Here is a 25,250-nt window from a genome sequence, read left to right on the forward strand (position 1 = left end):
TACCCACCGGGCTCAGGCTGCCCCAGCACTCCTGATCCCTTAACCAGGACTGGTCTGCTGGCTCAGTGTCCAAGCGTGGTGCCGGTTCACCCCCATTGGTGGCCTCACTGGGCGGCTACAGAAGCGACCTCAGGCTGAGAAGCCAGGCTGCTGGCCGTGCCCTGGCACGGTGTGTGGCTTTCAACCCCTGCACCTCACATTTCACCACAACCAAATCTAATCTCAATTTTCCCAACAGCTCTCCACCGTTACTCTATCATGTGTGGAAAATTTTAAGGATGGACATAAAAACTTCTAGCACTATGGTTAGGAGAAAAATTTTATTTTTGGCTTAAAAAGGCAAAACAAAAATAATTCCATTAGAACTCAAAACTGGAATACTGTCAAGTAAAAACGGTATTTCCCTGCAACTGTGAGGAATGGAGATAAATAATCATAGCACCATTATTAAAATACATGTTACTGGGGTGACAAGACACATTTAAAGACTTTACTCCACGTTAAAAAGGTGCATTGAGCCTGCTGTAAGTAGACACGTGGATGTAACTTACGGACAAAAACCTGAGCCCACCTTCTGTGGCCCTGCTGGGGCACCCACGTAGACACGCCACACCTCAGCACTTGGGAAGCAGGCACAGCAGCTTAAGCAACTGCAAACCAAAACCATTAACGGACCACATACCAACTCTAACGTGGGAAGGCTTTCTCAGTTGTTCTACACCATCAGTTTTCCCTACCAGATTGTGTGCTCAAGTGCAGGGAAAACGTCTGCTTCATCGTGGGGTACGTGGCAGGCATATCAGGGCAGCCGTGCTAGCTTCCAACCTGAGGATCTACTCTGTGGCCAAGCACTGACCAGTGGCTCTGCACACATGCTGTTTCATCCTCAAAATAACCCCGCAACGTAAGCTTTTATTTTTTTAATAGGTAATACAGTCATAATTCATATATATTAATAAAAGTATCCAGTAGAAAGCCTCACTCACACCCCTTTCCTCCATCCCAGATCCCTTGCCCCCAGAATTACTGTCATTAGCTTCTTGTTTATCTCTGCAAGTGTCTTCCTGTGTGGACAAGACAAACACAGATACAAGTTTATCCACACTCCTTTTTTTCACTGTCTGCGCCTCTGTTTTCTCATGCAGTCACACACGTGCGTCTCTCTGTACTGGTACGAAGACAGCTTCCTCATTCTTTTCTACAGCTGCAGAGTACTCAATTACATGGATATACTGTGGTTTATTTGAGAAGTCCCCCACTGAAGGACATTTGTATAGCAAAGAATAACCTGCACATATGGCAATTTTCACATGTATAAATATACTTGCAGGATAAATTCCCACTGGAATAGCTGGTTCAGGAGGTACATACATTTATAATTTTTTACAGATATCACCAAATTACCTCCCATACAGGATGTAACAATTTATATTCCCACCAGCAGTGTAAGTATGAGTGCTCATTTCCCCATAGGAAGGTAGGTGCTATTGCCGTGCTACCCACCAAGAAACAGGATCAGAGAGGTCCGCAAACTCGCCTGTGGTCCCTCCCGCTCACCACTCACTCATGTTTCGTTCATTCCTCCTTCCATCCTTTACTGAATGTACACTACACGCCAGGCACTGACAGCACCAACAGACAGACATCCCTTCCTGAGTGGAACTGATGTTCAAGTGGGATGAAAAGGTAGTGAAATTGACAGGATCTGACGGTAAGGAGTGCTGTACTGTGAGCAAAACCCAACCAGGGAAAGAAGACAAAGGGCAGGAGGATTAGAGTGATTCCAGTCTCAAGGAGGAAGGCCTAGAAAGGCCTCTATCTCTGGGATGAGGGCGCGCTGAGCAAAGAGGTAAAGGGGCAGCAGAAGAAGCGGGCTGGGAGGAAGCAGGTCAGAGCATCCTCACAGAGGGGACAATGGTGGGGGCGCTGATGGGGGAGCAAACCAAGCGCTCTTCATCCTAGAGACACGGAAGGCGCTGGTGCAAGGGGGATGGAGCGGGTAAGATGACACCCGGCACAGGCCCGTCAGCCCCAAAGTGGGGCTGGCGCCTTCTGTGCCACTGACAAACGTCAATAAACCAGGGCGCCCCCCCTGCAGACCCCGGGCAGTGGGAGGCACAACTTCAGGGCTAGCTCGGAGTCACTGAAGTAAACTGCCCTGGGCTATCACTTGGTTTGGGTTTAGCAAAAAAGTTAGAGAACAGAAATTAAAAAACAAATACCTAGAACATCTTATTCAATAAATATAAAGAATGCAACCCACTTTCTGCACCATAAGGGTATATTTTTGTTCCAGAAAATGTCTAATAAAAAAAGTAAGGCATCTTGGTCAGTTCTCAGAGCTAACTAACAGGATTTCCCCGCCGGGCTTGACTTCTCCAGTGTCAGTGGGGCCGTGATCTGGATGATGCGTTTGAGTATGTTGAAAAAACACCCTTGGCAAAAGCCCAGGTCCCCTGAGGAGCTCCCGAGTACAGGTGGGGCCGGGCCTGTGCTGGGGGCGGGCGGCCAGATCAAGGCTCAGCACAGTGCAGTTGGGTCTGCGGATGTGTACGGTAACCGTTTTGGCTGGAGCACCTGAGCAGGGGCAGGAAATTAGGTCTGGAATCGCGAGCTGGGACTCAAGGACATGCAGTACCAGGCTAAGGGGTCTGGGCTGTGACCTTGAATCCCTGTGCTGACCAATCCCACAGCCCCAAGCACTTGAAAGTGACTGGTCCAAAGTGAGACATGCTGTGAGTGTAAATTACACACTAGATCCTGAAGACTTGAAAAATTATGGAAAGTATCTCATTCATAATTTTATATTGATTATATGTTGAAATAATGTTTGGATGTATTAGATAAAGTAATACATTTTTTTTTTGGCTGCGTTGGGTCCTCGTTGCTGCGCGTGGGCTCTGTCTAGTTGCGGCGAGCGGGGGCTACTCTTTGTTGCGGTGCGCGGGCTTCTCATTGTGGTGGCTTCTCTTGCTGCGGAGCATCGGCTCTAGGCACGTGGGCTTCAGCAGTTACAGCGCATAGGCTCAGTAGTTGCGGCGCATGGGCTTCAGGAGTTGTGGCATGAGGGCTCAGTAGTTGTGGCGCTCGGGCTTAGTTACTCTGCGGCATGTGGGATCTTCCTGGACGAGGGATTGAACCCATGTCCCCTGCACTGGCAGGCGGATTCTTAACCACTGCGCCACCAGGGAAGTCCCAAGATAAAGTATCTTAACTTCACCTATTTTTAAATTGATGTAATGTGGCTATTAGACATTTTAAATTGAATTTGTGGCTCACAATATATTTCTGCTGGCTGTACTGCTGCAGACAGTAGGGGCACTGAAGATTTCTGAAAAGGGAAGCACCAGAATGAAGTGAAGTCTCCCGTCAGCAGGTACAGAATGGTGCGGGTGAAGAGAGACCGGTTAGGAAGCTATGACAATTGTCCGTGGACAAAAAGGTCTTAAACTTGACCAGCGGTGGTGTGGCAGGATGGACTGTTTAACAGTGGGCTAGGCTGGATGTATTAGGAGGTGGGGTGGGGGTGAAGGAGGCGTGTGAACAGACTCCTAGGTTTTGAGCCTGAGTGACTGGGAAGGGGGGTGACAGAACAGAGAGGAGGGGTGACCATGCTGGGGAGAAGTTCAAGTGTCCTCATCGAGCAGGCAGCTGATGAGAATGACTGTGGAAGATGAGGAAATGGGCTGTGAACTTATAAGAGCCATATCTGTGACATCCTGAGCTCTCCAAGGCAGAAGGTGTACAAGGAAGAGGAGGAGAGTGTGCAACTTTGGGAAAAGACTACTTATAGGGAGCAGGACAAAAGTCAGGAAAGCAGAAGGAAAGCCGAGAAAACCAGCCAGAAGTCCCATGAGGAGAGGAAGGAACTGACACTGAGTGAATGTCGGACAGGCCAGGGGCTCTGCTCCCTGCATCACGATTCCCTCCATCCCGTCACAGGGTCTCTGGGGGCGGCTCTGTGCTACAGGCCAGGAGGGGAGGCAGTGAGGGAGCTGGGCGGGGGTCCAGGAGAAGAAAGCCCCTTGCTCCGAGGCTGAGGTGAGGCCGCCCTGGCAGGAAGGGCAAGGAGAGGAGAGCGGGGCAGGTCTCAGGGAAAGACAGGCGCTCAGGTCATCTGGCAGGACCACTGAGCTTTCCATTAAGGAGGGAAATTCCACAACGCTCAAAGGCCTACTTTTAAAATCACTTCCATAAAAACCAAAACCAAAATCTGGGTATTACTATGCCAGGTCTGTACGTCAAGCCACCTACCCAGGAAGCGGGCTCCCACACCCACTTCTCTCCCTGGTGATCACCCACGGCTCCCACATTCCCCCTTCTGAATGCAGAAGACACTGCCTCATTTCTAACATCAATCCAGTCAAAGTCCAACAAACACCAAAACTACCGTCCTTAATGGCATTCACAAACAAGACTTCCTAACTATACTAAACTAGTTTAGAGGAAGCAAGAGTAAAAACAAATCCGTAACCACATTAAAGCACCACTGCTAAAATGAAGCTTTCCAAAGCACATACTTTTTAATTTTCTTTTTTTCACTGCTATCAACATGATAAGCAGGAAAAAATTCTTGGGGGGTTGCTGGGTCTGCATTTTACAATGCAGATACTAATTTATAACAGAAGTACTAAAAACAAACAATTCCAAAACCACAGCAGCTGCTGGAAAAGCCGCAATGTAGCCACAAGCAAAAACGGTGACTAAGGGCTTTGATTCTGTAAAGGCATTTAAAGACAGCTGCTTCTTCCCTCAGGAAGTATTAGGAAAAGGTATTTCAAAGCCCTGTGAAAGAGGATCAGATGTCATTTTTATCAATGTCAAAACTTTAAGGAGTAGATCATTAAGTGCTCATTTCCTTCCTTTGATTAAAAAAAGCAACAACAAAAACAAAACTAACAAGATGCCCAGAGCCACTCTCTCGTTAGAGGACTAGACAGAATATTGCGAAGCTGGGCCTCCTCTCCTCCCCACTCCTGGGGGCGCTGCGTGCAGAGGGAGCCTGCAGCCTGGGGTGAAAGAGCAGACGCAGCCTCAGGCAGCAGCAGGGACAGGCGTCCACGAGGAGCCTAAGCCTGCCCAGTGCGCTGCCCTGGCCTCACAACCTGCGAGAGAGGAGAAAGTCAAGAACGGGGGCTCATCACACGCCAGGGATGAAGAAGCCGGAATGACAAGCTCTCCTAGATTTTACATCCACCCAATAACCAAACATACTTAAAAATCCTTCGACGTCACTGTTCTCTGGGTACAACCCAGATGTAATCAGAATTTTTACAAAGGCACACAAGGCTGAGCTCATTCCCACACAGAAACTGCCCCTTTATGACTTTCTCCCCAGTACATCGTAACCGCTAGTGATGAAAAGTGGACCCCTCACCCCTTCCGGGCGCTGCCCAGGGTACCTCTCCCTCCCTGGTGACCCTTACCATGAAGGTAGGCTCCACGGTCTGGGAGCTCATCAGATGTGCCGTTAGATACCATCAAGGGCATAAAACATACAGAACACTACACACAGAGACCTCAAGTCTACTCTAAGGCTTGAGAGAAAGCAGTGTCTCAGGGGATCTAGGCTATCATTCCCCAAGGGACGCTAGCAAGGACCAGCCTTCCTCCGGGGCTGAACTGGTGCAGCAGCCAGGGTCTCAGTACGACTGGGACGGCCCAGGGAGCAGGGCTTGCCTCTGCTATCTGACATGAACTGGATGGACTGAGGGCCAGACCAGGAGGTGAAGGTTGCCAGCAGCTCTAATGGAAGGTGTGAATCTGACAGTTCTGCCTCATTAAAAACATAAAAAATTACAAAGACAATAAAGTTAACAGTGAGCAATGGGATTTCTAGGTGATGTTTTCCCATCTTCTTTGTACTTCTCTATGTCCCAATTTTTTCTATAAACAAGTATTTTAAGTTTTTTAATCAATGGGGGGAAAAAATCACCTTTTAAGATACACTCTATTCCCAGATAGAAATTTTCACCTATCTTTGGTCTAGTGTGGATTTCTGGAACTTATAATTTCTTCTCCATTCACCTACCCACCTATCCATCCATCCAAACATTTACTATACTTTCATGCACCAGACACCTCCAGAAAGGAGCAAAGGTCAGAGTAATCAATAGTGGAGTGTGTGCACGCACACGTGCATGTGTGTAATGGGAGGCTGAGGAGCTCTCTGGTGAGTAAGACAGACAGACGCCAAACAGTCACGATAAACAGTCCCCATCGTCTGCCTTACTCATGTTGCTTCTCTGTCTGGGTTGCCCTGCTCTTACCTTCTTGTCCTGGAAAATCATTTGTGCTTCTCCTTCAAAACTGCTGGTATCTCACCTCCCAAGAAGCCTTTCCTCCAACCTCTAGTGAAAGAAACCCTCTGAGTTTCCCCTCCACCTGGAACTTTTCTCCCCAGGGCTTGCTCTCCAGGCCCTCTGCTAACATCTCATCCTCACCACACCTCCAGGCGGGGACCGCTCTTATCCACTTTCTGGCTGAGGAGAAGAGATGAAGTAAAGACCCACATCCTGCAGGCAGTAAGTGGCCGAAGGGTGTCTGAGCTCTAGGCATTCGGGTTCAAGGGTCTATGTTCTTAGCCACTGGGCTGTGAGTCTGTAAATTTCATGGTAATACACTGACGGTTGTAAGTGCTCCTTTGCGGGCCATGAGCAGATGACCAGAATCTTGGAGTATAAACAGGGCTCAGCCCCAGACACGTCTAGGACTTAGCAAAGACTCGTCTTTGCTCTACTGTGCCTTCTCCACAGGCCTGCCGTCTAATCTCAGGGACATGATTACTATTTATATGCTGACAGCCCCCAACATTCACCTCCAGTTTTGTGCTCCTATCCAGGTATGCAACCACCTACTGGCCTCTCGAGCTTAACAAGCACAGAACGGACTCTGTTCCCAGCACCTGCTCCTTCCCCGCCTTCCCCAGTGCAGTAAGTGGGCCACAATCTCAAGATCTGTTCCCTCGTCTCTCCAGTTCCGTCTCCAAGAAGCAGCCAGGGTTATTTTCAAAAACATCGATCTGACCACCTCTTGCTCCCGTCTGTGAGCTCCCACAGCTCGAAGAAGCAAACCCGGGTCAGGTCCTGAGTGGCAGGGCCTCCAGACTCATGCCCTCTCACTTCACAACGCCCTCCCAGGTCCACCGTCCTCTCTCAGGTCTCTTGGCCCCAAGCTCTTCCCTACAGGGGCCTTCACCGGCTCTCCCTCTGCAGGGGCGCTCTACCTCCAGCTCCTTACCTGGGGGCCTCCTCAGGCGAGGCTCAGCTCAAAGCACTTCACTTCCTCCAAGAGACGGACGCTCCCCACGTCCCCGTAAAGCAGGCCTCCACGTCTGTCTCTCCTTCAGGCCCTCTATCTCCTCTGACATCACAACAAGTCACCACCATCTGCCGTAATTGTGTGTATGTGTGTGTGTGGTGCTGTTCACACTTCTCTCCCCTCTCTCTGGAGGGGAAACACAGGGCAGCTGTTATCTGCCGCTGCAGACCCAGTGCCGGGCACGTGGTAGGCTATCAAGGTCCGTCAAATGGATGAGGAAATGGCCACAACCCTAGTTCAAGTCCTCAGCTCTCACCTGGACAGTTACTAGAGCCTCCTCACTGGTCTTGCTACCTTCATTCTCTCTTTCTTCATTCCAATCCACCTTCCACAAGTGCTGACAAGAGTTCTAAAAAAATACATTTGATCCTGTCACTCCCTTGATTAAATAAAAGCCCAAAGGTCCCCCACAGCATCCAGTGTCAGATCCAAATCTCCCAGCATGTGATCAAAGGGCTTTTACAATCTGGTTCCAGCTCATCTGTCTGGCTTTAACTTCTGCCACTCCAAGACCCACATGCTGTGGTGTGGCCACCCTTGGCCTCCACATGCTAAGCTGTTTTCTCCAGCTTTGAAGGCCTTTCTCATCCTCCTCCAACTCCTATGCATCTTTCAAACCCAGGTCAAATGTCACCTTCTGGAAGCTTTCTCGAACTGTCCCCACTGAACTTAACTTTTGTTTTTATTTTATGATATTTGATACATACTGAGGAATGCAATTAATACATTATTCCTTGGTACTTTGTTCATAACACTGGGATAACACACGTTCCAGTATCCTTTTGGTCCATCTCACTAAACTGTGAGCTCCTGGGGAGGCAAGAGCCCATCTGGCAACCACACACGGTGGGGCTTACAATCTATGACCAATAAGAGCTCGTGGAATTAATTTCTGGATCCAGCTCTATCATCAAATTGTTACCTGATGTGGACAATTCACTTACCTTCTCTTTGACTATTTCCTCATCTGCGCACAATGGAGACAGCAACCCACCCTCCCAAGCCGAGGAAAGAGACAAAACACTTTGAAACCTCCACGTCCCATACCAATGCAAAGCACAGCCTACGACAGCTTCGACTACCATCCCTGGCACTCTCTGAGAAACAGACCCCTGATGACTCTTTCTCTTAGACATCCTGAGCAAAATCTGATGAGAATGCTACCCATACAAGCCAAAGAATGTCCTTACTGCGAAGGGCAATCAATGTCTGCCTCAAGTTGTAAATGCCAAGTTGGTATTAAGCCATACACAATCCTAGAACTTTGAACAGCCATTTTTCAAATAAAATGTAAAAAGAGTAGGAGGTAACTCATGCTTCACTCATTAAGAGTGAGGAGCTGCTCTCCAGCCCGTGACTCCCAGCTGTCCTGAGTAAGGAATGGGTCTAGCTGATGCGTCCGAGTGCTCTCAGGGCCCTGTGGTCTCTGCTGCACCCTCCCCCAGCGATGACACACAAACCTTTCTTGTTCTCTAAGTGGCATTCTGTGCCATCCTCAGCCGATCAGCCTCCCGACCTTGTTTACCAACAGCCCTTTACATGGCTCCAATCCCTTCCCCCTCAAAAACACGTCCCCTACCTAAACACAAATAAAACCCCACAGTGACGCCAAATTCACAATTTCTATTAAGAATGCAGAGCAGTCTAGTTTTGTGCCCTCACTCTCCCCACCACTACCCCCCAAAAAGATCATCCAGCTACTTAGAAGTCACTCCGTCAAATGATGTTAATAAAATGTTTAGGTAAATAGAATAATTTTCTGCTTAAGATTTTTTTTTTAACAGAAAATGGGTTTAAATACTTCTGTCAATCCAGACGGCAAGTTTTGTTTCCAGTCAACCCAGATGAAACTAGAAGAAGAGATGGCATGGTTCAAAGGATTTCACCAAATCCACTGGCAATGCCAACCAGGAGCACCGTGGCTGGAGACTGGATATGCATGGACAGCATATACCACGGGGACTGCAAAAAGAGTCAGAATTTTAACTGCAATTTGTGGAGTATTCTTCCCCAAGCAAAATTATTTCTTAAAAATCAGAATTTATAATGCACTTCTGTTCCAAGTTAATGACTTTAAAACCATGCAACAATCAAAACCACTCGCCCTTCCTGAGAGGAATCCACGTGACCCGGCCCCTGTCACACCAGGGCTGAGGCCACAAGCAGACTGCAACCCAGGGCTTCTAACTCAGCAAGACTGCCTCATCTTTTCCATTTACTAGGAAAGTCATACAGACACAGAGGAGGAAGTACGTCAAATATGTAATGGCAATACTTGGGGCTGAAAAGCCACTTCAATCGCTTATAAAAATACAATCTGTTTGGCAACTTACACCTACTATGTTTAATGGTTGACATGTTCCTGAATGGACAGCTCAGATATCTCAGGCTCCTGCCAGAATGAAACTGAAGACACTAGAAACCCCAGCACATGCTACAACACTGGCAAAAGCTATGTCATAGGATCCAATTTTAAGTGCCAGGATTTCTAACCATGTCAAAGGTGATTTAATAGCAAACATTTACAAGAGCAAGAGAACAAATTCTCAGTCAAACACCTGTCAAACATACACACCAAATTTTAGCTACAACTTAAGCAACCTAAGGAAGTATTATCAAGTTCTTTGATCTGCATGAAATTTTCTGGTGATGTGAATAAATTCTTTATTTTCTTATTTAAATTATAAATATCAAGCTACAAGTCTCATCCCTATCTCCATTATAAAAAAATTTTTAAAGCACCTGCTATAGACACCTGAGCATCTCCATAAAAAATGCACAGAACAGTTAGCCCAAAGGAAGAACAGGTAAAAGTCAACGAGGCAACGCACCACATTTAAACTTGGGTAATACTAGGTAGGACATCTGAGAATGGAAAACGGGCTTCGCTCACAGTGTAAAACAAGGCCCACTACCCTCGGTAAGAACGTATACATTCTTAAAGGGATTCTTAACAGCTAAGACAGGGTGCTACTTACTTCCTCATTAAATAGTTTGCTAGTTTCTTTTTTGATTGGGTCTATAAGCTGGACTTGGCCTGCGGAAAAGCCCACTAGGAGAGAGACACTTTCTGCTGTGGCTGTTAGGTGGTTGAAGTCATGACAAGTAGGCTGTGTTCCTTTGTATATCCTTTTATCTATTGGTTTACTCAAGTCAGCAGCCTGGAGGAGAAAGAGAAAAATACACACGGTAAACAGCACATTGAGATGAGAAATCTAAGTTACACTATTTTATACTCCATTATGATGTTCAATCTTAAAAATAAAAAGTATTAAAATATTTTTGCGGTTTTTAGAATTTTATAAAAGCACTTTCACATACCTCAGCCAATCTGATATTGTTTGACTACCCATAATATGTTTATAACTGTTACTCTCGTAACTTATTCTTCTTCAAGTATATTTAACAAAGACTCCTGGACTTCAGGAGGAAAAATCCTTGAGATACCAAATTCAGTATTTGCGAAATGCGTTCCGAGCGCTTTCTAACAAAGTTAACTTTAACCACATAAAAGCTCGGCTTTCAAATACAGCTACAGCACCTAAATGCTCATCGGTGAGTTCACCTGTAGCCCAGTCATTCTCAAAGCGTGGTCCCCAGACCAGCGGTAGCAGCAGCAGCATCACCTGGAAACTCAAGAGATGCAAATTCTCAAGGCCCACACCACACCAAATGAATCAAACTACAGGGGGCAGGCAGGGTGGACCCAGCAAACTGTAGTTAAAACAGTCTTCCAGGTGATTCTGACACCTACCCAGGCTGAGAACCACTACTATGGCCAGCTGTACACAGGCAGTGACTCCTGTACTGGGTCACATTCTCTCTTCTGCATCAGCTTCCAAGTAACTCTCACTCGTCGAGCCCGTACCCCAAGTCTGGTACATGCATCATCTTTAATCCTTACAATGATCCTTCAAAATAGATAGTATTTCCCCCATTTTACAGATCAGAAAACAAGTTTAGGGAAGTTAAATAACTCAGCCGAGGTCACCATACCTACCTAGTAAGTGGAAGGACTGCATTTGGAACACAGGTCGGTTTTACCATAAAGGGGATGGGGAGGAAACACACCACACACACTCCAAATTCTGACTCCTGACTTGGGCTAAATGTGATTTTTCAAAGTGCCTCACCCCTTTTAAAGCAGGATCTTCTCTTCATGAGAAACCTTCTGTGCAATCCAAAATGCTGGGCTGTTATTGTTGAAATAAAGGAAACCCAACCCCTCCCACTGTCATTTGAAAATCACAGGTGGAGACAACTGAACACATCCTTTAAAACACCCACTTTGGCCCTGCGTGCAGTTCCTGGGTTCACAGCTCTGGTTCTCTACGGACCATCCCCAGGGTTAGGTTCTGAAGATTTTTTTCTTCCAAAGAGACCTGTGACACTGCACTGAGAATTCTAGATTTTTCAGATAACAAATACTGTGTAAAAAAAGAGGACCTCAAGGGCTTCCCTGGTGGCGCAGTGGTTGCGAGTCCACCTGCCGATGCAGGGGACACGGGTTCGTGCCCCGGTCAGGGAAGGTACGACATGCCGTGGAGCGGCTGGGCCTGTGAGCCATGGCTGCTGAGCCTGCGCGTCCGGAGCCTGTGCTCCGCAACGGGAGAGCCCACAACAGTGAGAGGCCCGCGTACCGCAAAAAAAAAAAAGAGGACCTCAAAATGACAGGCTCAAAATCTGAGCATTTGGCAGTCTGGACCTGAGTGGCACAAGTGACCCTGGGAGCCCTGGCAAAGGAATGAAGATTCATGCCATGTGGACACTCTCCCTGCCTCACCTCAGTTAAAATGGGGATGAGAATCCGTTCTACCAACCTCATGGTACTGTCTGGAGGATGAAATAAGAGAACATATACACGAAAGAGCCTTGAAAAGTGTAATATATAGTATGATGCAAAACAAAAGGAAGTCCTGACTTTGGAGCAAGGAGAAAAGGGACAGTGGGCAAGGAAGTGGGTGCTCAGCAGAAGTCGGATGCCAGAGACAGGAGCCCCTTCACTGCTCACAGTCTGCCTGGAGGGAAGCAGCTCCTGGGCTGGGCCCTAAGGGCAGGGAAAGAGAAGTCTAGGCTAAGGGAACAACACAGCAAATGATCTCAGTGCAAGGAAACAGCAGCAAAAGTAAAAATGCTCAAAATATAAGATAGAGTCAATAATCAAATTTGAAATATGAACAACTAAATCATTATATGATCTCTATATCGGCGTATGTTAACTCGAGACTTTTTCTTTTTAGTTTGCTTAAGCAACTACCCCGTGGACTTCCCTGGTGGTGCAGTGGTTAAGAATCCACCTGCCAATGCAGGGGACACGGGTTCGAACCCTGGTCCAGGAAGATCCCACATGTGGCGCCACAACTACTGAGCCTGCGCTCTAGAGCCCGTGAGCCACAACTACTGAGCCTGTGTGCCACAAATACTGAAGCCCATGCACCTAGAGCCTGTGCTCCACAACAAGAGAAGCCACCGCTATGAGAAGCCCGCGCACTGCAACCAAGAGTAGCCCCCGCTCACCGCAACTAGAGAAAGACCACGCGCAGCAACAAAGACCCAACGCAGCCAAAAATAATAATAATAAATTTATATTAAAAAAAAGAAACTACCCTGTGAAAGAATATACATAAAATTATGCACCAAAATATAAAAATCAATTCAAAGGCAAACCAAACATTAATAGAGAGAACAAATATAACTTAAACGAGCAAAAGAAATACAATGATTCTCAGAACAACAGAGAAAGTTTAAAGCACCAATTTTTCCAAGTATTGCTACTAGTTTTAAACTTATGGATCCCTTACAATAACAATGTTAGCCTCAGTTCTTGGTATATTTCTCTCACATTCCTGCCCCCTAATATGGAACTTTACTGAAAAGACGTCATTTGTCACAGATGTCACTGGATCACACAGGAACACACATCTAAAGTATTTTAAATGCCAACTGAAAGACAATTTTTACTCTTGAATCATGTATCTATTCCAAAAACGTCCTGTTACTAATTTGCTTAACAAAGTTTCTCCCTAGATCATTGCTCTCAAGGTGTACCAGACCATGAACAGTCTGCTAGCCTGCAGTCAAAATTAAGTACACACACACACACACGCACACACACGCACACGCGCACGCACACACACGCACACACGCACACACACGCACACATGCGCACTAAGTACACAGATTGAGAACACACATTGAGAAACTTTTACGGCAATGTGACAGAGTGATTTTATACCTGTTGAATCCAATAATAAAAAATTCAAGTTTGCATTCTCCATGTCTTTTTCAGGTTTTCTAGTAATCCTTCTTTTATTTTACAAAAGTATCAGCCCAGATAGACTGGAAATTTTAAGAATTGGTCTTTCAGTACTGGTGGGAGAAACACTGTCCTAGAAGGCATAAAAGTAGACCTAGGCCCAAGGAACACAAAAATCTCTCTTACCTAAGGTCACTCCTTCCCCCACAAACCCCCAATGGCCCTGATGGCACTACAAGAGCAGAACGTTAGCCAAGCAACATGCCACTTGCACCCAGCAAGACCTACTGTGAGCCCTGTAGTGACTGCGAGGGGTGTACCCACAGGAAGTTATTCTTCCGAGAAGCCTGGGGACTCCCCCAGCGGTGCCTGGGCTTTTCGGAGCCCGACCCCAGGTGCAGGGAAAGGTGGGTCCACCAGTGCCTGCCTTCATTTCTAACAGCACCGTCACCTCCAGCTCATCTCGTCCTCTTTCCTCTTACAGCCAATCACCGAGTCCTGTCTCTTTTTCCATTGCTGTGCCGCTGTCTTCTTTCCTCTTCCTCCTCCTCCTATTTTCCTAGGAGGTGGGGTGGGGGTGTGCCACTGGGAATCCTGAACCCACCCCCCTTTCAGTAGCTGTAACAACGACCTGAGCCAGCCACTCCTTCCCCGTGGGGTCGTCAGCCCCCTGACAGATGGCTTCCCAGGTCAAGGCAGTCTGGTAGGAGGAAAAAGAGCCCAGACTTTGGAACCAGGCAGGCCTGGGTTCAAACCTCGCCTTCCCTCTTGGTAGCTAGGTGGCCTTGGCCAAGGTGCTTGTCACCTCTCCCAGAGCCGCAGAGAACAAAGTCCCCTAGCTCCACTGCAGGGTCACGGAAAGGCCCGCAGGTAATGGATATAAAGCACAGAGCACGCATCAGCACTCTAACGGGAGCTACCATTATTAATTTATCCCTGTCACATCCTACCTGGGGGCAAATGTCTCAGTGGCTTCCTAATTTCCATCACATCAGAATAGGACAACTCCCAAGCAGTCCTGCCCTTCGTGGCTGGGCCCCATCCGTCTCCCCAACAGCAACAGCAACAGCAACTTCTGTCCGCTGAACACTTTCTATGCACCAGGACGTTCACACTTACCATCTCGTTTAATCTCACAGTCCGCCCCTCAGAGTCGGCACTAATACCATCCATGTTTTACGGCTGAGGAACCTGGGAAGGAGTTAAGGGGTCGAGGGCCATGTCCCACCACTCCACCTTGTTCTACCGTCCCACCCGTCCTCGCCCCCAACCAGGTGTGTTGAGTCTGGTGCAGGCAGACGTCCTCTCTTCCTGGCTTCATTAAGTCGCCCCCTTGGTTGGGAGAGTCTCCTCTGCCCCTGTTCCCAGGAGTATTACCCATCAGTTCAAGTCCCGCCACCTCCAGCAAGCATTTTCCCAACTACCGTTTCCTGAGCTGGCTCCTTTATCACAATTCTCAAGTACTTAGTTCCTTGCACAAAATTTAGTATTTAATCACTTACGTGATCACAGTATTGTTTTATGTCTGTTATCATCAATTAGAATTACGACTAAAATTACAACAGAAACTTCCTTAAAAAGCAGAACGTCTTTATTAGGCAGTTACTATTGTTATTCCACAAAACTACTTCTGTTTCTCAGCTTTCTGGTAAATCCTGCATAGACAGGCTACAGATACTTTGGTATTTTTTTAGTGCTTTTGCATCCTAATTATTGCCAATTATCTAAATTCTTAAATGTGAATTTATAGCAGAACCAATTTATTTAAAAGTCTTACCAATTTTAAGAATTGACAAGAATTTTAAGAACTGGTAAGAATATCTGGTTATTCAGCCCCAACAGAGTATCCAGTTTGTCACAAATGCTCAATATCTGTTTAACAAATGAAACTGCGATTGTTCCAAACTTTTCAATTTTTCAATTAAATTTCATCATTATGCTCATTAGTTTCTGCATAAGGAGTTATGATTACAATTAATTTGTCAGTGTCTCATTCTCAACAGAAAAAATTTAAATGATGGTTTAAAAATTCCTACTACAGAAACAGAGCTGGTTAACCAAAATCCTGTCAATAAGTACAAACTTTAAAAAGTCATGTTTCTTTTTTCCTTGGACTTTTGATCCTTAAAATCCCTGGAATTCTCTTCATGACAATATTGTCAAGACATGAAGTCAGCTCGGTGGGTTTAGCATGGAATTAACGAACATTTATCACAAAGGTCTGCAAAAGAAACCAAGCTGCTGCAGCCCACACCTTCACCCCAGATCCCTGCCCGGCCCCAGGGAATGCTGGGGAGCCGACAGGAACATGGAGGAGGGACTGAACCAGCAGGGAATGGGCTCCCACAGGCGCCCTGTCACAGCCATTCCAGGAGCTCAGAGAAGGCACACGGTGGGCCCGGGCCGAGCCCTTGTCATGGGAACCTGCTTCTTGATACTCTTGAGTGCCCAGAAGCATTTGATGTGATGTGGAAAATAATCTCAGAAAGACCTCTTCTGAAAAATGTATGCCAGATGATGGTATGTGGGAAGCATGTAGGTACTAAAGGGGGGCTTTATTTTCCCTAAATGTCACATTCTCCCTCCCCTTTAGAGAATCACCTCAGAGAGAACCGTCTCACAGAACTTGCCAGAAGAGACTCCTTTTACTGGTCTAGCTAAAAGCTGCCCAATGTCCACCCAGACCAGAAGCTCACCCCGTCTACACCAGAAATCACTCTCTTCCCTCCGCAGCCCCTCTCCCGAGCTTTAAGCCTGTCGCCTTGGCTGGGTCCCCCGCCTGGCGCCCCCCATGCCAGCTCAGAGCCCTGCCAGCAGCCTGTCCTCCTCCAGGCCCCCTCCTAGCCTAGGGGCAGATTACGGGTTTAGCACCAGGCTCCTTCCACCCATTTCTACACACCTGCCGCTCTTCCCCCACACTTGCCAGATTAATCCTCATAGAGACTCAGGTCACTCTCCCACTCCAAGCCTCCTCGGCTCTGCCGGCCGTACCGACGGCTAAACTGCTTAGTTGGCATCCACAGGCCTTCCTCTTACAGGCCTCACCATCCCCTGCCCCTTCACACACACTACCCGCAAGGGCAGCACGTGTTCACACGCTGCCTGCGCCCTCTGCACCTTCCTGCCTTTCATTTCCCCCTTCACTTATAATACTCCCTTCCCCCTCCCCCCTCCATCACACAAATGCTGCTCACTGCAGCGCCAGTGTCATTTCCTCCTGATCTCACCCTGGGAGGCAGGCTTTCACTGGGCCTCCACTGAGTGCCTATCCCCATGTGCCACATTTATTAGCGGTAATATGTGAACTGTACTCCATATATTGTGAAAGGCCTTTCAGAAACAACAAAAAAGTCAGGAGGCTGCTCAGTCACTGACTGCCTGAATGGATTAACCCAAAATAGCAGGAGCAGCTCCAGTGGCATCAAAGGTCTCCATTATGCCATTTGAAAATCAAAAGAGAACTGCTGTAGTGCTTTCTATTACCGTTCCTTTTGACCACATCTCAGACAACCAAAACAGGAGCCAGAAGTGGACAGGGGATTACTTCCCAGTGCCCCAGAAGATCACCGAGTTGGAAAGAGGAGGAACACCTGGAGTCCTATCTCAAGACCTGGGATCCAAACCAAACCACATTATAAAGACTGTTCCACAGTTTTTCCTGGGGGAGACTTTTAACCTAGTCAGGCTTGGGGTTTCTAATGCCTGTGAGGGATTTGTCCACAGCCTGGGGCTGGACCACACCTAGCTGGTCATCCTGGGGAAACGCCTCCCGGTCACAAGAGTGAATGAAATGAGACTCAGACCACTCTGAGCTGTTATATTTGCTTTGTGAACAAAGATCAATGTACTATTTAATACAAATATTCTTCAGCACAGTGGAAAATAACCTGGGGCTGTCATGACCAAAATACCAAACAGTGATTTTCAAACATCTTCACTGCCCAGGTGAGCAGTTTAAAACTCAGGTAAGAGTCAGTTGTAAGGCACTGCACAGATGCTGATTCCACAGTCCAAGCCACCTGCCCTTGAAGTAGACACAAAACCAGGCTAATCTTGTGAAATAGCCCCATAACTCATCTTTCTCAGAGTTTCTTCAGTTCAATAGTTACATTCAAGATATCTGCATAATTGGCATTAATGGTATTTAGAGTCTAACACATTAAAAAAAGAGATATCAGGGGTATTAGGAAGTCAGGTTTGGGATAACTTATCCCAGTAGGAAAAAAAAAGGTCACTCAACTGTACCATTCCAGCGTTTCAAAAAGGCCAGAAGCATGTCTGTCTTACTCGCCACTCTACCTCCAATGCCTACTAAAGCTCCCGACACACAGAAGACGTTGTTAAGTATCTGCCGTAGAAATGAAACAATTCCGAAAACAGGAAAGAAAAGTAAAGTGATGGGAACCAGAAGAAACTCAGAGCCAGACATATATATAAAAGCAAATATATAATCCTTCTGCTGACCAAAAGCCTAACTAACAACTAATGCCTTCTTGGGCGCCCATCTATGAAAGAAAACAACCTCCCTTAGCAAATACCGGAAAGTGACTTGACGGTTTACAGAGCACCCTCAAGAGGGTGCACCCTCAAGCATCAATTCTTCTGACCATCATTACGAACCTGTGCACATAAGAACTATGGCCACTCCCATTTTATAAAAAGAGAAACAGAATCAGCTGTCAAGCAGCAGCAAGTGGTGGAGCTGAGGCCTCTACATTCCAGCCCCTGTGCTCCTTCTACTGCATCATGGTGCTATGACAGGAAGTTGACAAGATAACACCAGAGGTAGCACTTGGTCTAAAATTCTGTTACTGTGTGACTCCAGGCTCCTACGCTTGCTGAAGTGGCAATCGAATACTCCAGCCTTGCTCAGTGTGGCCCAGATTCCAGACCCACCTTCTCAACGCATTTGCCTTGCAGGGCCGTTTTCTTAAAATGGAGATAATCCCAAGCATAATACCTGACACTTAAAAGGCACTTTAGAAAAGTTAGTGAAAACTCACATTTCTCCTTTTGAATACATAAGGACTTGCTGCTTATCAGAGAGGCTTTGAAAATCCTCATCATTCGTTAATACTTTCAAAGAAATCTAAATAAGGAAAAACAGGGATATTTCTTTCTGCCCTAAATTTCCTGGAGAAAAACAGCAGAAGCCAAGTTGAGAGCATGTTTTCCTTCCAATATAATTTTCCAAAACAAGACAGTACCTTTCCTTCCTTAGTCTCTATTCCTCCTTCATTGTCAGACATACTAGCACACGCCCACACTTGCACTGGCACACCAGACCCACTCCCTTTACTGAAAACAACTGTCAGTCGTCTGCCAGCAGTCTTCTGCCAGTCCTGACCCCCGAATGAGCACCCAGCGCTCACATTCCAGAGCTCCTCTCCTGTGCACGACAGCAGCAGCGAGGCCAGGAGAAGTGGGGCAGGGAACTCCATGCCAGGAGAGAGAAGGGACGAACAATGCCATCCACCATCAGAATACAGGCAAATAACAAGACGTAAAATGCGAGGGGCGCCACCTTTAGGTCATTCCAAAATGGGAAGAGATGCATAGTCACAAAATGCATAAAATGTGTTCATTCACAGCTACGATCTGTGGAATTGCGTACTGTTCACCAAAGAAATACTTCTCACAGGAGCCAGAGAAGGCTCCTCCTTTGGAACTCTGTTTGGGGCGGGGTGGGAGCAGCCACCCAGAGGAAGCAGGGCTGAGATTATGTGAAGCGTCTTCTTCTCCCCTGGCCCAGCACTGTCAGTCAAGTGTCTGCTGAAATAATAAACTTCTGTTGTTATCACATGCCATTTTTTCCCAAGGCAGTCTGTCACTTAAAAACTGTTAGCTATGTAAACTCTACTCCTCTTCCCCCAGAGTGATTTTTCAAAAATGAACTTGATAAGCTACTAAACTGCAACATCTTCGTCATCTCTTCGTTTTCTTATGTTGCACTCCACATTCAGGTTAAGGCTCTTATCACAATGCGAAACGCTACAAATGGTTGTCCTGGTGCTTCATTTAGGCTAATGAAATACTGATTTCTTCATTAAAGAAAAACTATGAATAAAAATTAGATAAAATCAATTTGCACACATTCTAACACCAGATCTCACCCCATTAAAATGCTGACATATTCAAATGACCTATTTTTATTAAACCCTTCTGTTAAATATGCATAGACATATGCATTCCTATTCCCAAGGGAATACCAACATCTCAAGTGGAAGAAAAGGCAAGAGGCTTTCGTTTCTGCAAAAGATACTCATTTCAAATTCTTAGAAAATAGGTATTTTTAAAGTTTCCCCTAAAAGGGGTGGGGGTGGGGAGAAATTCTGTGACCTTCTAAAAGTGCTGTGACAACACTGGTAAAGTAAAGACCACTCCAAGACAGTGAGTAGTTCCTGTATGCTGCTTAGCTGCTATCCCACTGCCTTCCTGGCATTTATATGCCCATGAGCTTCGTATGTTTGGCACGGCACACAGATGATTTTTCAATTTTCTCAATCAAGGTGCTGAGCAACACAAGCAGCGCTCTGCAGAGGAGATCCCGTTCGAAGGGGGAAATGCCCTGAATCTCCAATTGTGTAGAGGCCCTGCAATTTTCTGACACTCATTTCCTTACCCTACATTGAAACTGAGGCCCAGGGAGGGGTGGTGATCTGCCCAAGGTTGCACAGACCTTAGAACTGTGCTTTCAGTCACATCAAGTTGCTACCTTTTCAATCACCCAACTTCAAGTGGAACAATGAACTACTGAATCTGTAACATATGAAATTTCAAAACATGGCACTGATGGGTACCAGTAATTTTACACCAAATGACAGTACTCTGGAACCAGTACATTGCTGGGTTTTCAAATAGGAAGCAAGAGAGCCAGAGAGCACATCAAACTTATCTTACAATGAAAGGAGACCAGCCACTAAAATCGACGGCCAAAACACTGGATTTGGCCTCTGTAATTCAAATAGTTATTTTCTGATCCAGCCAGGCCTCAGGTGAAGAAAGCAGACTCAATTCAATGACAGTTACGGAGAGCTGACCGATTTCTAAATACTACTATGCAGAAAAGCTTTGCTCTTTCCTTCATCTAAAGTTTTATAGTATCACTGGAACTACTGTTCACTTGGCACTTCTGCTGTTTGTCATGTCTTATCTCCCCAGCTAAATTTTGGGGGGACATAACTGTCTTATAGGCTACCTCAATGACAGCCACTCAGACATTTCTGATGTTTCTTCCCCTACCAGATTAAAAATGCCTTTTGAGGCACCTGAAATGTACCATGCACTGGTACAGCACTAGTAATGCAATAGCAGCCAGTTAAGACTAGCACACACACGGATGTGGAGGGGCAGGCCTCACCTAACTGTGACGGGAGTGTGAACTGGCCAGCCTTCATGCAGAGCAATTCGCCAGCACGGAGCAAAAGCCTCCTTTCCTTTAAACACAAATTCAACTCCTAGGAATCTGTCCTTAGAAAATATTTTCCAAGTGTGTAATCTATCTGTAATAGCCCAGAGCTGGCCCAACACAAACGCCCATCCACAGTAGGCTAGGTGAATAGCAGGCTATACATGGAATACTACCCATGGAAGACATGCACTGAGAAAAAACATGGACAAACCTCAAAAAATAATCTTGAGTGAAAGAAGCCAGATATAAAAGAAGCATAGCATATACTAAATAATTGTACTTATATAAAGTTCAAAAATAAGGAAAACTCATGTGATGCTGGAAGTGAGGACGGTGGCTACCCCTTCAGGAGTGTGGGAAGGGGTCACAGGGAGGCTCCAGGTGGCTAGGAATGCTGTTTCTTAACCTGGGGTTGGTTCTACTTTGTGAAAAACTAATGGAACTTTACATTTATACACATTTCTGTTTGGATGCTATCCTTAAGTTAAAAAATAATTTTGGGCTTCCCTGGTGGCGCAGTGGTTGAGAGTCCGCCTGCCGATGTAGGGGACACGGGTTCGTGCCCCGGTCCGGGAAAATCCCACAGGCTGCGGAGCGGCTGGGCCCGTGAGCCATGGCCGCTGAGCCTGCGCGTCCGGAGCCTGTGCTCCGCAACGGGAGAGGCCACAACAGTGAGAGGCCCGCGTACCGCAAAAAATAAATAAATAAATAAATAATTTTAATGATCAAACACACATACAAAGACAGTCAACTCAGCTTTGTTTCTAACAAAACATTATTAACATCTTATGTGTTTGAAAAATGAAATGGGTAAATATATCATGCAGCCATTTAAAATGAAGACATTTACTTACCAGCAAAGAAGGATGTTATATGGTATAGCATTAAGTGAAAAATGCCACAATAAAAAAATAGGATTCAAAAGATTAAAAGAGTTATACAGAAATCTTAAAACTGTATTCATACTGTAATCATATTGTTAGCAATAAGAGTACATTGTTACTCTTTTATTTTGGCTGTGCCGTGCAGCATGCAGGATCTCAGTTCCCTGCCCAGGGATCGAACCCGTGCCCGCTACGCTGGGAGCATAGTCTTAACCACTGCACCATCAGGGAAGTCCCAGTATATTGTCATTCTCAATGTCTTGTAGAATAAAACAAAAAATCAATTATGTGAATGTCATTAGGAATTCAGATTTTCCACATAAGATGTATTAAATGTATAGAAGCAATGAGCAAATGACAAGAGGAGATCCTAGTGCCCAGACTGTGTCACGAGTGCTATTTTCCAAAGCCATCAAGGCTCCTATATACTTGATACCAGGTATGGGGCAGGAAGTGCACAAGATGAATCTGGAACATCTTTCTGTACCGCTGAGCAAGAAAGCTATCAAAGACTACTGAAGTTGTGTCCAAAAGATTCAGGGGCTGGACTTCCCTGGTGGTGCAGTGGTTAAGACTCTGCGCTTCTACTGCAGGGGGCGTTAGTTCGATCCCTGGTCGGGGAAGATCCCACATGCCGCACAGTGTGGCCAAAAAAAAAGACTCAGGGGGCAAAGCAGAGGGACTATCATTGGTCAATGATGGGACAATTTACACATAAAAACAATACTACAGAATTATCATGGAATAAAATAAGAATCTGAGTTCACACTAATATCAATAAATGGGGAGAAAAAAAAGCTTTCCCCTACAGTAGACTAACACCTAATAAATGTAGAAGGAAAAAATAATGGAGTTTGAAAATCACCATTTTATAACCATCACAGTAATACAGTAATAACCAATTCAGCCAAAAATCATCAATGGATGCTAAAACTAGTGGATAAAGGTCTGAGGAGAAAAACGGTATTTATGTAGTCCCAAAGTATCCCTTCACAAATTACATACCAATTACAAAGAGAAAAGTGGAACTTGACCATGGATTAATTTAGCAAACACAACCTTAGTCAATGTTCACATCACCACTGTGACCAGAACAAAGCAGCGTCCTGTGTCTCCTGACCTGCTGCTCCAAGAAAGACACAACAGTGGTTCTGTGGTGCCCCCCCAACTGTAGACTATGAATCTAATCACAAAAATATCAGACAAATCTAAACTGAGAGATTCTACAAAATAACTGGTCTGAACTCTTCAAGACATCAAGGTCGTGAAAACAAAGAAGAAACTACTGAACACTGAATGAGACTAAAGAGCCTGCAACTACCTGTAGTCTGTGAACCTGGACTGGCTCCCAAACCAGGGGAAAATGGTTCTTAAAGGACAGCATGGAGGTAACTAGTGAAATTTTAATGTGAACTGCAGATCAGATCAGTTATATTTAGATTCTGATAAATGTACAGGACTGGGGTTATGTAAGAGAAAATCTTGTTCTTGGGAAATAGAAACTGAGGTTTATATGAATAAATGGACATGATGTCTACAAATTACTCTCAAATGATTTGTATTATATATGTACATACATACACATGGAGGGAAGGGAGGAGGAATGGAGGAGAAGAGGGGGAGGGAAAACACAAATGATAAAACAAATAGACAAATTTTAAATAATTAGTCCATCTGAGGGTTCTTTGTACTATGATTGTCATTTTCTGTAAGTGAAATTACAACCAACTAATTTTTTATTAAAAAGAGATTTAAGAGGCATGGACACTAACTGCAATGTGTGGTCCTTGCTTGGAAACAAATTTAAACAAACCAATTACAAAATTAATTTGAATAAACTGATTATGAAACAACACTTATTTGTGGCAGTGGTTACATGAATCTACACGTGGGATAACACCGCATGGAATATACAGACACACACACACACACACACACACACACACACGATCCTAGTGAAATCCAAATGCGCTCTGCAGACTTCACCAATGTCAATTTCCTGGTTTTGCTATTATACTACAGTTACGCAAACTATTACCTTCTGGGGGAAACTAGGTGACGGGTACATGGGACCTCCTTGCACATTTTTTGCCAGTTCCCATGAATCTTTATTTCAAATTAAAAAATAAATAAAATAATTAAAAGATCCTTATGTATCAAGAAACCAACTGTAAAAAATATTTATGAATCTGTCAAAGAACAGACTTTGATCGAATGTAAATTTTTTACATGTGAAAATATGGTTTTATTTCTCCAGTCTATGAATTGTAGAAAAAGTACAGAAGAAAACAGATGATGTTTGGGGTTTGCTTTAAAATAATGCAGTAAGGGTGAGATAATAGATGAAATGAGACTAGCCATATGTCGACAACTGGTGAAGCCGGGAGACATTCTCTCTACTTCTGTGTAAGTAAATTTTCCGTAATTAAAAAAGTTTCATTCCGTTTGAGATGTATATGTTTGCAAAGAGAATAATTTGAAAAGATATTCAGTAAAGTATTAAAAGTGGTTACTAAAGGGGAGGGTAGTACTTAGATGACCATTTTTTGCCTATCTTAATTTCTAACTTTTCCTCAATAATTATATATTACTTGTGTAATTTTTTAAATAGAAAAAGAAGAAAACACAGGCCAAAAAACCAACTGAAACTATTTGAAAATTATTCTGGTAGTTTAAAAGCATGTCATGGCCTAGCAGAGAGTCACAGGAAAATACATGCCTTGTGAACAAACAGTAAAATTCACCATAAAATGAAGCCTACGGTTACACGAAGTAAATGTATGAGCAGGGATGATATATCGCCAAGAGGTGATGATATATTTTGAACTGGCCAAATCATAAGTTTCACACCAATTACGACTGCTGGTGTCTGTTAATAATATTTCTGTGGCACCAGTGATGTCACTCAATGAGATGAGACAGGACAGGAAAATTCTTTAAAGAAGCCAACCATTCAGGGGACAGATAAGGAGGCGGTGGCTGGTTCTATTGTTTCACTCTTCAAATAGTACTACAGTGTGAGAAGCATTCACTGTGTGCTCCTAATTTGCTACAGTGGCAAATACAGATAACTTTTCCCAGAGTCCTGTTTGGGAAATTCAATCTGTTCCAAGTTTACTTCCCAATTTTGCCACCAATGTAGGTCTAAAATTGAATCCCCATCTTTCTCACAAGAATTGAGCTGCAAATTTATCATCAATCCCATGATTTTCTAGAGATTCTAGGCCCTAAATTATCCTCAATCCAGAAGAAATAGCTAAAAGGGTTACACAGTAGAATTTCTCCTTTGGTATTCGGCAATATTTTAACATTTAAAATCTGGAGGCCTGAAATAAAAATATTAGGCTCAAGAGGGACAGTATTGTATTTGTACTCTCCA

General features: G+C 45.2%; 1 protein-coding gene across 16 annotated transcripts in view; it reads right to left on the minus strand.

Moving 5' to 3' along the window:
* Positions 1-25,250, minus strand: part of WDR20 (WD repeat domain 20) — a 64,490-nt gene that overhangs the window by 13,809 nt on the left and 25,431 nt on the right. For 7 of the 16 annotated variants that reach the window (XM_067725213.1, XM_067725240.1, XM_067725249.1 and 4 more), the window contains exon 2: positions 10,299-10,481. The exons of 3 other annotated variants lie outside the window; for them this stretch is intronic. In XM_067725213.1, coding sequence (XP_067581314.1) covers positions 10,299-10,481 — 183 coding nt within the window. Of the gene's footprint in view, positions 1-7,239; positions 7,552-7,576; positions 7,670-9,121; positions 9,283-10,298; positions 10,482-25,250 lie in introns of those variants that run through there. 6 more of the 16 variants (XM_067725231.1, XM_067725118.1, XM_067725199.1 and 3 more) reach the window with 4 other exon arrangements.

Source organism: Pseudorca crassidens, chromosome 1 (genome assembly GCF_039906515.1).
Source record: "Pseudorca crassidens isolate mPseCra1 chromosome 1, mPseCra1.hap1, whole genome shotgun sequence".
Taxonomy (NCBI): Eukaryota; Metazoa; Chordata; class Mammalia; order Artiodactyla; family Delphinidae; genus Pseudorca; species Pseudorca crassidens.